Source organism: Ictidomys tridecemlineatus, chromosome 4 (assembly GCF_052094955.1).
Source record: "Ictidomys tridecemlineatus isolate mIctTri1 chromosome 4, mIctTri1.hap1, whole genome shotgun sequence".
Taxonomy (NCBI): Eukaryota; Metazoa; Chordata; class Mammalia; order Rodentia; family Sciuridae; genus Ictidomys; species Ictidomys tridecemlineatus.
Window position 1 is genome coordinate 206,327,809 of NC_135480.1, and position 14,611 is coordinate 206,342,419.

At 37.5% G+C, this 14,611-nt stretch overlaps 1 protein-coding gene across 12 annotated transcripts in view; it reads right to left on the reverse strand.

Annotated features, from left to right (window-relative positions):
• The window catches only part of Setx (senataxin), an 87,486-nt gene that overhangs the window by 52,901 nt on the left and 19,974 nt on the right, over window positions 1-14,611 (reverse strand). For 10 of the 12 annotated variants that reach the window (XM_078048509.1, XM_078048508.1, XM_021723660.3 and 7 more), the window contains 6 exons: window positions 10,457-10,676; window positions 9,376-9,495; window positions 8,230-8,250; window positions 6,625-6,796; window positions 6,422-6,509; window positions 1,757-5,947 (listed from right to left, as the gene is read on the reverse strand). In XM_078048509.1, the coding sequence (XP_077904635.1) occupies window positions 1,757-5,947; window positions 6,422-6,509; window positions 6,625-6,796; window positions 8,230-8,250; window positions 9,376-9,495; window positions 10,457-10,676 (4,812 nt within the window). The remainder of the gene's footprint in view (window positions 1-1,756; window positions 5,948-6,421; window positions 6,510-6,624; window positions 6,797-8,229; window positions 8,251-9,375; window positions 9,496-10,456; window positions 10,677-14,611) is intronic. The other 2 variants (XM_005321103.5, XM_040286530.2) reach the window with 2 other exon arrangements.

The following is a 14,611-nucleotide window of genomic DNA, read 5'->3' on the forward strand; positions in this document are numbered from 1 at the left end:
ATGAATATGAATCAGAACACCTTTCCTTTTAATGGCTGAATAATATTTCATTGAATGAACAAACCATATTTTGTTTATCCATTTGTCAGCTGATGGACATGTAAATTGTTTTCATATTTTGGCTACTATGAATCATGCCCCAATCTACTTTATCGTTTCCTGCTCTTAAACATCAGTAGACCACCAGAAATCAGCCAATTGAAAGAAGGAATTAAGAAAAGAACTACAAACACTAAAATGAACAGGAAAAAACTGGGGAAACAAGTATACAAATTAAGAAAAACTTCTAAGTTTATTTTTAATAAACTTTAGCTAATTGAAAGTACCACATACATGAAATAAGAACAGAACCCTATAAAAATGACTAAGATTTGGGGCATTACTTTACTCAAAAGATTTGACATAAAGTTCATTTTAAAGGTTGAAGCTGAAGTTCATTTTCAAGCTTTACAAAAGCCATTTATCTTGCCAAGTATTAACAATGCCCTGAACACCCTCTTACAGCACCGGCCCTTGTTCAACACAGGTCCTTTTCTCCAACACGCCAACCTGCTTGCTACCAGCACTCCTGTCTGGAGGACACTCCTGCAGCTGGCTCCTTCTGATCCTTTGGTCTCTGTGTAAACACCATCTGCTCACAGAGGCTTTCTAACCTGCTATCTAAAGCACACTGCTTTCTTTGTTCTAGGTCACGCTGGAACGCTTATCCCAACATGAAATAGTATCTTGTAGAGGGCAGAGACCACTTTCCCTCCCAGGCCTATAAATGCGTGTGGCACATAATGGGCACCTAAATATCAAGTAAGTGAATAAATTCATGAACATTACCTCAATTCTTGTAATTTTAAGAAACTTAATGAACACCCAGGTCTTGTTTTTTTCCAAAGAAACATGAAAAATAAAAAAATTTACTCCCAACTCCTTTTTTGCCTTGAAAATCACACACACACACACACACACACACACACACACACACACACACATAGACATAAGTCCCTCAAAATGTAGTTCTGAGGTTCAGTTTTTTTTTTTTTTTTCCTTAAGACAGGATCTAACTATTTTGGCCAGGCTGGCCTCCAACTCTAGGTCTGTACCACCCATACGTAGCTCTGAGGTTCAAATTTAACCGGGAACCTTGTATTTTACTTGGCAACCCTAGTCAAGAAGCTGAGGAAGAAAAGAACCACAACAGGATGCTGGGGCTGAGGCGGCATAAGAAAGACTGCCATAGCTGGGTGCGGTGGCGCATGCCTGTGATCCCAGACAATTAGGAGGCTGAGACAGGAGCAAATTCAAAGCCAGCCTCAGCAATGGCAAGGCGCTAAGCAACTCAGTGAGACCCCCGTCTCTAGATAAAATACAAAACAGGTCTGAGGATGTGGCTCATGGGCGAGTGCCCTGGTTCCTACCCACCTCCCCCAAAAAAACAAAGCCAAAAATAAAAACAAATGCAGTCGGAAGACTCTCTCCTTGTGCGTTGGCACTTCCCCTTATATCCTGCACAAGCTCTGCATGGGTCAGCTCTCCCCTAGGCTACCTCCAGACTCGCCCATCAGTGCAAGAACTGGGTCTGTAACTGCAGGGGTCAAAGGTTAACAGTACCATCAGCATCTGGAACTGTGGCTGGTACAAACATCTGTTTAACATGAAATCTAACAGCAACATGGAATCAAACAGGTCCCTAGAGTGTCCTCTAATTATGACTCAGCAATAAAGCAACTTGAAAAGGAGAGGCAAATGACAAAAGCATACTTACTGTTTCAAAAGTATTCAATATCATCAAAGGTAAAAAAACATTAAAATACTCTCCACAATCCTGAAATCGGACAGGCACAGGTCTTGAGATGGACTGACAAAGACTTGCTGGGGGCCCACACTGATCAAAGTTCAAAAACATTTCATATTTCCATTTTAAGACCTCTTTAACAAAGGTGTCGGAGATAGACTGTGATGACAAGAGAATATTTACTGGAGAAGAAACTGAAAAAGATTTGCTTTCACCAAATGGAAGCTTGTAGCCTTGCTTGCTGGAATTATTTGGAGCCTGAGAATGAAGCACATTGCACAAACTATTCCCATCACCTGCTGGCTTCTGAGGTACCAGGGAAGCAGGCTGTGGTACTTTCAGAATAGACTGTACCCCATTTGATTTATTTTTTAGAGCTGATGGAAGTGAAGTATTTTCCAAAGACTTGGAAAGATTGGCAATGCGTGAAGTACTCTTTGAACTAAAAACCTTGGTGGTAGAAGGTCTTAAAGGTTTGGCTGCAGAAAGAGGCAAGCCAGGCTTCCGAAACACATCTTCATCTGCTTTGATTTCAGAGGGTCCTGAGCAGCATTCGCCCTGGCTTTTCGTGGTTTCGATACCATCTTTGAATTTACACTTTGTAACACTCAAAGATTCCAACTGAGGCCGACTCACAGAATTTTCTTCTACCTGAACTGTATCTTTTCCATGAACCAATTCAATGAGCTTATCATTACCATACTCCATTTGTGAACATAAATCCATATCTTCGGGATCATGCTGTGTTAAAAATAAGTTGTCATCCTCTGCATCGCTGTTGGACTCAGGATCCACTTCTTTCAGAGCTGCTATCTCTGTGTGCACTGCAACACGGTGTGCTGCAAGATCACCTCCAGTTAAAGGGGTTTCTAAAGTAGAGACCACTCCTTCGTTGGCTGGCAGTCTTCCATTCAACCCTCCAGAATCACATTGGTTCAAAACACAAGCACCCTCAGTTACCTGAGATGTGTACTTTGCTGTTTTGGTCTCTGGTTCTGAAGGAAAGTCTTTTCTTAACTGCTTTTCATCACCGCTGGCAAGTGCATCACTGCTTTTATAATCTGACCTCTCAGACTCAGGTGCAAGTATGTCAGAATTATGTGTTCTACGTGTCCCTGCCCTTGGAGCATCTGCACTTCCGTAACCAAAAAGTTCTTGTCTGTTTTGTTGTGACTTAGGTCGTGCCTGCTTTGGTGAATGAAGATCCTGACTTGTCAGCAGTTTCTTATTATTTTTAACAGAAAGAGTCTGAGGAGAAATTAACTTGGTCTTTTTTTGGGTGTCTACTACTCCGACAGTTTTGCCATGATCGCGTAACTGAACTAAATATTCTAAAGATCGCTGGGACAACTCAAAGGCCTTCCGAGGAGCTTTCTTCAAACCAAGCTTCTCAACTGTGGAAGTTGGTTCAGGACACTGGCGAAATTTCTTTGGTGGAACTACAGCAGGAGTCGTCCTACAACTTAGGTAATGTGAACTCTTATTCTGCCCTTTTTTGGGATCTGAATGTGTTTTCTTAGTTTTAGAAACTGGGACTCTCCTAATGGGTTTTGAGTAAGTCCGAAGCTTTGGAGACTTTTTTACTGAAACCGCCGTGGCCCTCTGAACACTTGAACTGGGAGTTACAGTCCTCACGTCTGTATTCTGTAAGTCATTTTCAGTAAGCTCTCTCTCATTAAGAACATCAGAATGGTCCTCATTTTGGACAGAAGATGAAGGCCTGAGAGGATCTTCAGACACAGGTTTTTCAAATCGTTTCCTCTTAGGCTTTTTAACTTGGATTTCACGAAGATCCTCCAGGGAAGCACTGCTGCTGTGAGGCTCTGGGTGCTCCTCGACACTCTCCACGACCCTGCACACCGCCTCTTCAGATGCATACTCTGTACCATAGCCCCAATTATTGGTGCTGTCGGCTACATGAGTCACACAGGAACTTTTTTCAGTCTCTTGAACTGAATTCTTGTCCACTTTATGATCTTCCCAAACTGAAAACACTTCAGATGGACTTTCAAACTCAAAAAACTGAGAATCAGATTCCTCAAAGTGCAAAAGGGAGTTTGTCTTTTCTTCCTTTATAAGTTTCTTTTCCACAGTAGTAGTAACTATTGAATCATGCTGTGCCAGAGATTCTTTCTCAATAGATACTTTGCCCTGTTCAATGTGTTTTTCAAACCCAAGAATTGTCTCATCATCATCATCAGAATCTGAAATAACAATAATCTGTCCATGGCAGGTATCCACAACATTATTTTGGTTAGCTGTGAAACACCTTTTATCATCCTTTACTCTTCTCTGCAGCTGGGATGTACTTTTTAGAGTTGAATCTGATGGAAACTTAATAACACTGGCTTGAGCTATTAAAGACAATTTGTGGAGGTCTCTATCCACTTGAGAATCTGTTAAGGTATCAGACTTAGGACTGATGCCAGGGGCCTGCTCTCTTACCAAGTTAGAGGAAATCAGACCCACACTCTTATTCACATCCTTATTTCTTGATTTCAGTATAGTCACAGGATCTTTAAAGGGAGATGTTTTCTTCACCAAAGTATTGGTAATTTCTGTAAATGAAACCAAATCTTTATCATCAGCATAACAATCCTGTACTTTGCAATTATTTTTATAAGAGAACATATCCAACTCTTGGCTCTTTAAGTGTTTCTTTTTCAGTGATAAACTGTTTTGAGATTTTTGTTCTCCATTTTCACCATCTGGAATACCATTAGGGTTTAAAGATGGATCATGTGTGAAGCCATCCCCTTTCTGAACTCCTGCATCTTTTCTTAAATAGAAAGTCTCCATATTAGATGCAGTCAGATTTTCCCCTAAACTGATAGCATCACTGATCGAAGTACTTTTTCTGTGTTGCTTCTTTATAACATGTGATAACTTTGCACAGATTTCATCTTTCTGTGCCTTAGATTTTGGTTTTGAGGTTTTACCAAGAACATCATCCTTTAAAGAGAAATCCTCACTTGATGTGGTTACTTTTGCCAGACAATCAGTGCAGGAATCAGTCAGTGAACGTGTTGATTTGATGATTCCCCGGCCACAGCCCTTGTCTGGACCACTTCTTGAAGGACAGCTCTGGGGCATATGAGAGCTTTCCTTCACAGACTTCTGTACCCCTCTGCTCGCTTTACCTTGGTTTGGAGCTCTTTCAGCAAACAGGCTTTTACTACACTGCTGTAAGTGTGACTCAGCTGAGGGATGGTCTTCCACATTCAAGTCCTTCATGTAATTCTGCTCATTACCATCTTCTTCCACAGTACTACTTGCTTTAATCATTATGCTCTCTTGCACTTGATGTGTGTCAATTTTCATTGGTTCTTTAGAAAATGTTGGGCTAGAATTTTCAAGACAAAGCATGTCTTTCTTAGACTTGTCTATCTGTTCACTTTCTTCTTTAAAAGATGTAGGTGGGGTCTTACATGGAGTCAGATCCACAAAAGTGCTACACTGAGGTACTTTGACTTTTATATTTCTAATAATTTGTTTTAAACACGTTTGTAATTCATGGGTCTCCTGACTAGTCAACTGCCAACCTAGAGACAAATTTCCTCGAAGGAATAAGTTAAGCTTATCCCAGAACCGCTTACAAAGAGTCTGTTGCCCGAGCTGGTACCCTTCTTTCAGGAGACTCCTGATCAGCTGCACACAAGCAAGCTGTACAGAGTTAGATGGCATTGAATGCAATGACAGTGATGATATCATTGCTGTTCCTTTGGAGCAATTTCCAGATGATTTCTCTGTACTCCGTGCAAATGCAGTGGTAGGGAGCTTGGCACATTTTACAACAGCTTCCACCCACTGCTGGGAGCTAACCCACAGCAAATGCAAACACTTTTTATTTCTGTGCAGTTCAATTACTGACACCAAAATTAGAAGAAAAAATTCAGTGACTTTGTCACATACAGCATCTGTTTGGTTGAGGACATCTTTAACTTCAGAGTACAGATGATGAATAACCTCTACTATGTAAGCCACACCCAAGTCCTTAAGATCCATGAGGGACTGAACAAAAGGTATGAACCACAGAAATGTGCTGTTATGGACACGCATGTCTTGACCAATGTCTGACTGAAGTACATTGGCTAATGTTTCCATTTCTTCATACATATTAGGACAATAATCTGGACAAATGGCTGATCTCCACCCTGAATCCTAAAACAAGAAAAATACATTCAGGTAAATAAGTACAGTAATAGGTTTAACCCCAAATTGTAAAAAAAAAAAAAAAAAAAAAAAATGTGTGTGTGTGTGTGTATCCCTAAACTTTCCTATTTTTGTTTACTATATATCAACATATACAACCCTACAAAAATTGAAAATATAAGTTGAACACTGACACTAAAGCTTCATTAGTGCAAGTCTACCCCCTTCCATGCTATGCCCTTTTCATTAGCTGGCTCTGATTATTAGTCATGCCTCTTTCCCCCAGCCCAAAAACCTTCTGTCTAATTCCAAAGTCTGCACACTAATGTAACAAGTTCATCTTCCCAAGCACAATTCACCTGGCTCCATTACCAGGCCTTTGGTAGCAGCTAATGTAGAACAGGTATATATCATAAAATCATCATGCAACTAATTATGTAAATCACTATGTAATAGAATCTGAATTTTCAAATCGTTTTATACCTTTTTGGCCTTTTCGGGATTATAATTGTATACAATCTGGCTGCAAGTCACCATATCATCCAAATATGACTCCGGTTCTAACTTGGTCCTTAAATATGAACAAATTAAAAATTACTGAAATGAAGCAGGGGAACAAAAACAAAAACAAAACAAAAAAACCCCTTGTTGAGTCAACTGCAACAGAATTCCTGACATTAACTAACCTTATAGAGCTGTTCCGTATATTTTTGATCTCCCTATTATAGCTCACGTTGTTGATAATGGTTTGAAATGCCTCAATAGGATCAATAAGTTGACCCCAAACCTTAGAACCAAGGCGATCCAGGATCACCATGAAACAGTGTAAGGCTGGCCAGAAAGGATCCACACTATCATCTGAAATACAATGTAGCAATTGCAAAATTACAAAACAATTAGAAAAATACACTAAAATGTATTGAGTATTAAGCATTCTTTACCCAGCTAGTAACAAAACTAAAAGCAAAGTAGCAAATAATTTAAGGTCATACCAACTCTTGAGACAGATTTTTATAAAGTTAGCAAATTTTCAAAATTTTATCAAATAACTACTATAACCTCTAAAAACAATTTTTTTTAGGGGAACAATTGCTTAATAGGCAATAAAACAGTCTAGATAAACACAACCTTTTTACCTTGTTTGCTACACCTGACAATACTTCCTAATCAACTTCTCACCCCATTCCTGGAACTTTATACTCCCACTCTCCACTAAATAACAGAAACAAAGAACGGGTAAAAAGGGGAAGGAGAAACTTGTTATTTACAGATCAAAATGAGGCCCATAATACAAGAAATTCTGCTTCAATACAGTTCTGAATTTTTATATGGCATAGCTGGTAGGAAGGACTGAATCCTTTCACCAATGGGGTAGAGCAAAGATACATACCCCTCCGTTCATCCGTATTTCAACATAGCCTTGTAACTCATGGGTCTCCTGACTAGTCAACTGCCAACCTAGAGACAAATTTCTTCTTTCCTTTCATTTTGTAGAAATCCCTGTTGCTCCTCAATTCTTACTTCCAGTACTTTCCCTCCTCTATTAGAAGTACAGTGGGCAAGATATTGCCCTACTTAAAGACCTTCAATGGCTCCTTATGTCTTCAAAGAAAATTCTAAGTCAAGAACTTGCAAGATATTGCTTATTGTTTTCATATTCCCACAATCTCACACTAAAAAAAAAATCACTAGCTTTTTCCAAAATAAGCACCATCTATCAAAATTCTATCCATCTGTCCAGCTTAAATGCCTCTTTCTTTATTAAATATTGCTCAGCCATTTCATTTCCTACAGAAAGAACTCTTCTGGGCCAAAGACTCTGTTATTGACAATATTTAGTCACCCTTGAATGTATAGCTGTATTTCCCTTAGACTTCCTAAAACTCTGCTTTTATTTATTTATTTATTTTTTTTGCTGGACATGGAGGTGAACACCTATAATCCCAGGTCCTTGGGAAGCTGAAGCAGGAAGACTGCAAGTTCAAGGCCAGCTTGGGCTGCTCAGCAACATCCTCTCTCAAAATATAAAAAGGGCCAGGATGTAGTTCAGTGACAGAACACTTGCCCAAAATTCACAACTCCCTGGGTTTATTCCCTGTTTGTCTCTCTCTCTCTCTCTCACTGACACATACCACCTCTGCTTTTTTATCAGTTATTTGTGCAGCTCTTCTTAGGCATTTTGTATCCCTCACAATAACTGATGCTGTCTCATGTTTAATAAGCTCTCATATAAGAAAAAAAGTAGTTAGGTGAAGACAGTTATAAAAGATTTCTTAAGAAAGGTGACTCACATTTTGAAGAAGGTAGGTGAGCTGGATTAACAGAAAGGACAAAATTATATGTGCAGATATGCACAGGAAAAGTGAACAATTTATGAAGCAACTGCTGGCAAATGAATCAGTAATCACCCTAATCAGGAATAATATATCAGGAAAAGACATGCTACGAATAAAATAAAACATATTTCTTCTAAAATCTCCAACCAGTGAGTTCATATCCAGTCAAGCTGTTTTCAGAAAAGTGAAAGGTGGGAAAATATGTTCATTATGTTGGCATAGAATCTGGTATGTTTTGTTGATTCATTCCTTCATAAATATTAGAAGCACTCTGTTATCAGCTTAATTCAAGCAACAGCAAGAGTATGGTCTAATAAATACCATGACAAATTTTAGGATCTTTTTTTAAAAACCATCTAAGATCAGCACTATCCAAGAACATCTGATGATGGGAAATGCTTCATATCTACACTTACACTGAATCCCCACACATTGGTGGTGACTGAGTCTTGGAATATGGCTAGTGGGACTGAAAAGGTGGATTTTTAATTTTAATTAATTTAAATTTCACTAAGCACATGTGAGCCAGGTGTGGTGGTACACGCCTGTAATCCCAGTGGCTCAGGAGGCTGAGGCAGGAAGATCATGAGTTCAAAGCCAGCCTCAGCAAAAGCCAGGCACTAAACAACTCAGTGAGACCCTGTCTCAGATAAAAAGCAAAACAGAGCTGGGATATGTCTCAGGTTGAGTGCTGAGTTCAATCCCCAGTATCAAACAAACAAACAAAAAACAACACATGTGACTGGTAAAATGAACAAGCAGGTAAAGACTGTGGGCAAAGTGAGGCTCTGCCCAGTATTAGTTACCACACCTGTGAAAGGCCCAGGGATTCCAGGGCTCATTCCAGCACTAACTGCTTCAATGTGGAAGTTAAACCACTTTAAGTTTCAGTCACTTCTTCCATAGTAAAAGGAAGGTACTTAAATTTTACTCTAAAGGTCCTTTCCAGTTCAAAAGTCTGTCTCTGTGATGTAAACCATAAACAATAAATTAGTTTCTTTTCTCCCCACAATATCGCACCCCACTCCTTCTATTGACACTAGCATTTTAGAAGTGCATCATCACAAGACTCAAAAGCAGTTAGCAAGGGAAATGTGTTACCATCTGATTGCCTCTCCATGGTGTGAAGGATTGACTGCATAAAGTCATTTTGCTTGTCTGAGCCCAATAACAGTGAGTCCATGGCTTGCTCTTCAAGAATGGTCAGCAACATGCAAATACCTGTAAGATCATTCACAGTGTTCTTGAAGTGATGAAATAACACTATTCTAATGCCTTTTCTGGTTTTGCTGGCAAAAGGGGGAGAAAGATGAACCAAAAAGAACCCCATTCCCCAAATATATATAAGTCTAAGATATTTGAGTACAGTGGCTCCCAAGTAATAGAACCTAAACTGTTTCAAGGGTAAAAGGGCAGAATGAGACAGGCTTGGTTAAAGAACAGTCTAAGATGACTACCATGTAACCTGTATTTCATCAAGTCTAAGATGCCTTCGATTTTTAAATGTACCAACTTCATACATCACTAAGGAAGAAAAATTAATGCCATTTATAGTACATGACCTTAGGACCTGGAATTGATGAAATGGGGAAGAACCATTTTGACTCAGTACCAAACTTGTAAATAATATTCATGTTTCTTTAGACCAGCAAATATTTTACACATTGCAAAAGAGTTGTTAATGATCAAACCCTATTTAAAGTCAACCACTATCAGGTGCAGTGACACACCTGTAACCCCAGCGGCTCAGGAGGCTGAGGCAGGAAGATCCTGATTTCAAAGCCAGCCTCAGCAAAAGGGAGGCACTAATCAATTCAGTAAGACACTGTCTCTAAATAAAATACTAAATAAGGCTGGGGATGAGGCTCAGTGGTCAAGTGTCCTCAAGTTCAATTGCTGGCACCCCCCACCAAAAAAATTAACTATTTAACTTATACTTTGTTGTTCTAATATTGCTTTAAACAAGATTCATTTGCCAGTGCTTGAAAATGTACCTCTTCCACAGGTATCTAGGATAAGTAATGTTTAATAATACACATAATGTTTAAGTCAATTAAATAACAGAACAGGAACTAGGAACAATGAAATCCTGAATTTTGAAATTTGGACCAGATAACCAAGAGATTACTTCCTGTTTAGGACACTCAGGAAGAATAATTATTGGTGTAGAAACAATACTCACCTAACCAATAGTTTTTGTAGTTGGTTGTATCATACATGTGTGAAGGCAGAAGAATCAGTTTACCCTTTTCGAGAACAGAAGAAGTATAGATGTCTGGATTTTCTAAAAGCCCCAACTCTATGACTTTGAAGAGGCAAGTTAAAACCTCCTGTAAGTCATAATAATCATCTCTGTCCACTTTTCCTAAGTTTCTTGCAGTCAGGATAGCCCAACGCCGAACCTAAATGCAGAAACAAGAGTATGTTTATGACTTCATTCAACAAAGGTCTACCTATGTACAGCAACAGCTTAGATAAGAAAATTGGACTTTCTCTACATTTTAAGATACTAATTAAGACAAAATATAGATCTTGTCTGATCCTGAACAAACTAAACTTAATAGACTTAACAAGACATTTATGAGACAATCATTTCCAATCATTTAAACACCGACAGGAAATACAGTATTAAAAAAACATTATATGTGAAAATGGCATTTTTTACAAAGTTCTTAATTTTTAGAAACATATACTGAACTATCTTGTGGATAAATTGCTTTGATGTCCAAGATCTGTTTTAAACTGATCCAAAGCAGAGTAAAATGTTGAGTACATATTGGTAATTGATAAAGCTTACTGACTGATAAATGGGAGATTTCACTGTGCCATTCCCTTTTTGTATGTTTGAACTTCTCCATAATAGAAAGTTTAAAAAGGTGAAGAGCCAGGCAAGTGGCACATGTCTATAATCCCAGTGGCTTGGGAGACTGAAGCAGGAGGATCCTGAGTTCAAAGCCAACCTCAGCAATTTAGTGAGGCACTAAGCAACTCAGTGAGACCCTGTCTCTCAGTAAAATACAAAATAGGGCTGAGGATGTGGCTCAATAGTCAAGTGCACCTGAGTTCAATCCCCAGTACCCCCAAAAGAAAATAATAATAATTTAAAAAGAGCAAAAACCAGACATCTTCAAAGAAATCACGGATCACTTCTAAATGACAGCAAAACATATAGAAGTGATATTAAATTTCTCAGAGGCCATAAATTAAATTTAGTGATTACAGACTCAAGTCAATAACTAAATAAAGTAGAAGAGAAAAATATCAAGAGTGCACCCTGTATAGTAAAGCCTTTCATGAAATACTTTGTTTTATATGCTATGTATGTGTGCACTCAATTAATGCATTTTTAACTATAAGTTACAGTTAATGAAGTTTGAAAAAGACCTAATGAGTAAAAGCCTGAGCTTCAAGCCAACATGACTAATGAATTACAAACTCCTAAAAAACAAAAAACAAAAACCCCACAACAAAGGTATCCATGAATCTATACTGATAATAAACAGGTAATTGAGGAAAAGGGAAAAGGGTCTTGATTTCAGTATGATTAATGCCAAGTGCTGTCTGATAAATATCAAGACACTGCTGGAGTTGAAAATCACTATTTTGCAATCACAGAAAAAACATATGGTTACATTTAGGAAATTGTGGTTAGTGGCAGGGTATTCACATGTCCAAAGCATCAACAAATTAAACTGGACAGCACCTTAACTGACTACAATGAAGACCACTGTAAGCACCACACACACACACACACACACACAAAAAAAAAAAAAAAAAAAGTATTCATTTTGTTTTGTTAACCCTGTGGAAAGGGTTTTCTCCTATATGTAATCTTCAGGTACTTTATTTCACTTATAATATTACTAAGATTCATCCACAGTTTCAAATTGGCAAGTTTGTCTTAATTGCTACATAATATTCCAATTTCTGACCAAACCAATTTCTTCATCCACCCTCCTACTGATGGTATTTGGGTTGTTTCCAAATTTTTGTTCACTCTGGGTAGCATGCTATGGAATTTCTTATATAGGCCTCCTATTACAAAAATTTTAAGTTCTCTTTCACATACTAAGCCAGGAATTAAAATGTTGATCATGAGATATGTGAACATCCACAAACTATTCTCTGAAGTAGCTGCACCAGTTTATACTTACACAATTATTCCTTACCAGCAATAACAAGATTCACAGAAGTGCAAAATGATATGACTCTGTGCTCTTATTTCCCTGACCTTTAAATTAAAGCATTCCTTTGTATGTTTATTAGATGGACATATTTTTTCTGTTGGCTCATACCTGTTCAGATCTTCGTCCATATTTCTTTTGCAGTATTGCTAGTATCATACAAATCTCCCAATTTTTAATTTCTATTTTCACTCTCTTAATGGTATATTTTGATTAACAACAGTTCTTAATAATAATTTTGTCTATTTTTACTTCATAATCAATGCTTAGTTTCTTTTCTACAAATTCTTTCAAACTGTCACTAAAGTATGTTGAAGTATTCACTATGGTCTAGTATGTGGTCATCTTTGTAGTATTTGAAAAACTGGTTAGATGCACAGCTCATATATGTAGCCCATAAGTCAAGCTTATAAATTGTATTATACAGATATTTAATTCCCTTCCTGGATTTTGTCTACTGATTCATCAATAAAGAACAAGAAGGGGGCTGGGGTTGTGGCTCAGTGGTAGGGCGCTCACCTCACACACATGAGGCACTGGGTTTGATACTCAGCACCACATAAAAATAAATACAGCTATTGTGTTCACCTACAACATACATTTATATATATATATATAAAAATAAAAGAACAAGAAGGTCTGGGTATGTGGCTCAGTGGTAGATCACTAGCCTAGCATGCACAAATCCTGGGTTCAATTCCCAGCACTGCAAAAAAGAAAAATAAATAAAATGACGACTAACAGGAGTATGTCGAAATCTCATACAACATTAATGAATTTACATATTTCTCCCTGTTAATTCTACCAATACTCCCAACATCTACTTTGATGTTACTTTAGTATATTACTCACTTGACCACATACGACCCTTTTTAAAAAAAGACTATTTATGTGATAATACTATAATTTCACCAGTTTTTTTTTTTAAGGCTAGTATTTGCCTATTATTTTTCTATCCCTTGTAATCAACTTTTTTTGTCCTTATTATATTTTAGGTGTTTCTTAGAAGCAGAATCTTTCTAGATTTTACGTCTTCAGTAATTCAATCTATTGTTTAACTGACAAATTCAGCCCATTTACATTAAATATTGATGTCCTTCAATATGTTTATATGTATAAGCCTTTTTTCTATTTCTTTAAAAGCATTTCTTCTTTCTTAATAACTCTCAGCTACCTCTGTCCTTAGGATAAAAACTTAACAGCATGCTGCCACATCCTTGATCTCCTTGCCGGTCAAACCCATCATCATGTTGCTATTACCTATTCCAAATTACTGCTGATATATTCACTTTCTTTGAATTTAACTTTAAAAAAGAAATTCAACCACAGTATTTATCCAACTTTATGTATCTCTTATAATATCTCCTGGATTCTTATCTTTTATGTACTTCATTTGGTACTGGCCTGTGTGTGGTAGACCTAGAACCTTATACAAATAGGATATTTTAATTATCTTCTTATATTTAAATGAGTCTGGGTAGAGGTACAAATTTAGGTTTTTAAGCTCTCTCCATAAAAATACTCCTTTACTGTCTTCTTGCACACAGTAGGACTGCTACAAATCTGGCATCAATCTGATTCTGTTTTCACAATATGGTCTTCTCTTAATCTTTTCCAATTTATTTTTGCCACTCTTAAATTTCATTGATTTGCTGATGTTGAGACCTGGCTTTTCCTTTTCTTCTTAGATTTTATATAGGTCTTTAGAATCAAGTGATCTCCTTATTTTAATTCCAGTAAATTTATATCCATTATTTCTCTAGTATCTCTTTCTGATACTTCTTTTATCTACATTAACATTACTACTTTTTTCTTATTATGTCATCTATTTCTCTTTTTTCATTCTTAAGGATCTGCTCAATCTAGTCTTCTCAGTAACTCAATTTCTCAGCCACAGCCATTCTATTACTCATCCTATCTCCTATCTTATGTTTTCTTTTTCCTTTTTTTTTTTTTCCCCCTAATACCAGGGGTTGAACCCAGAGCAGTTTACCACTGAGCTATATCCCAAGCCCTTTTTATTTTATTTTGTGACTAGAGTTTCTCTCAGTTTCCCAGGATGGCCTTGAACTTGTGATCCTCTTGTTTCAGCCTCCTGAGTCATTGAAATTCTGGGCAAGCACCATTATGCCTAACTGGTTCTTAGTTTTCCA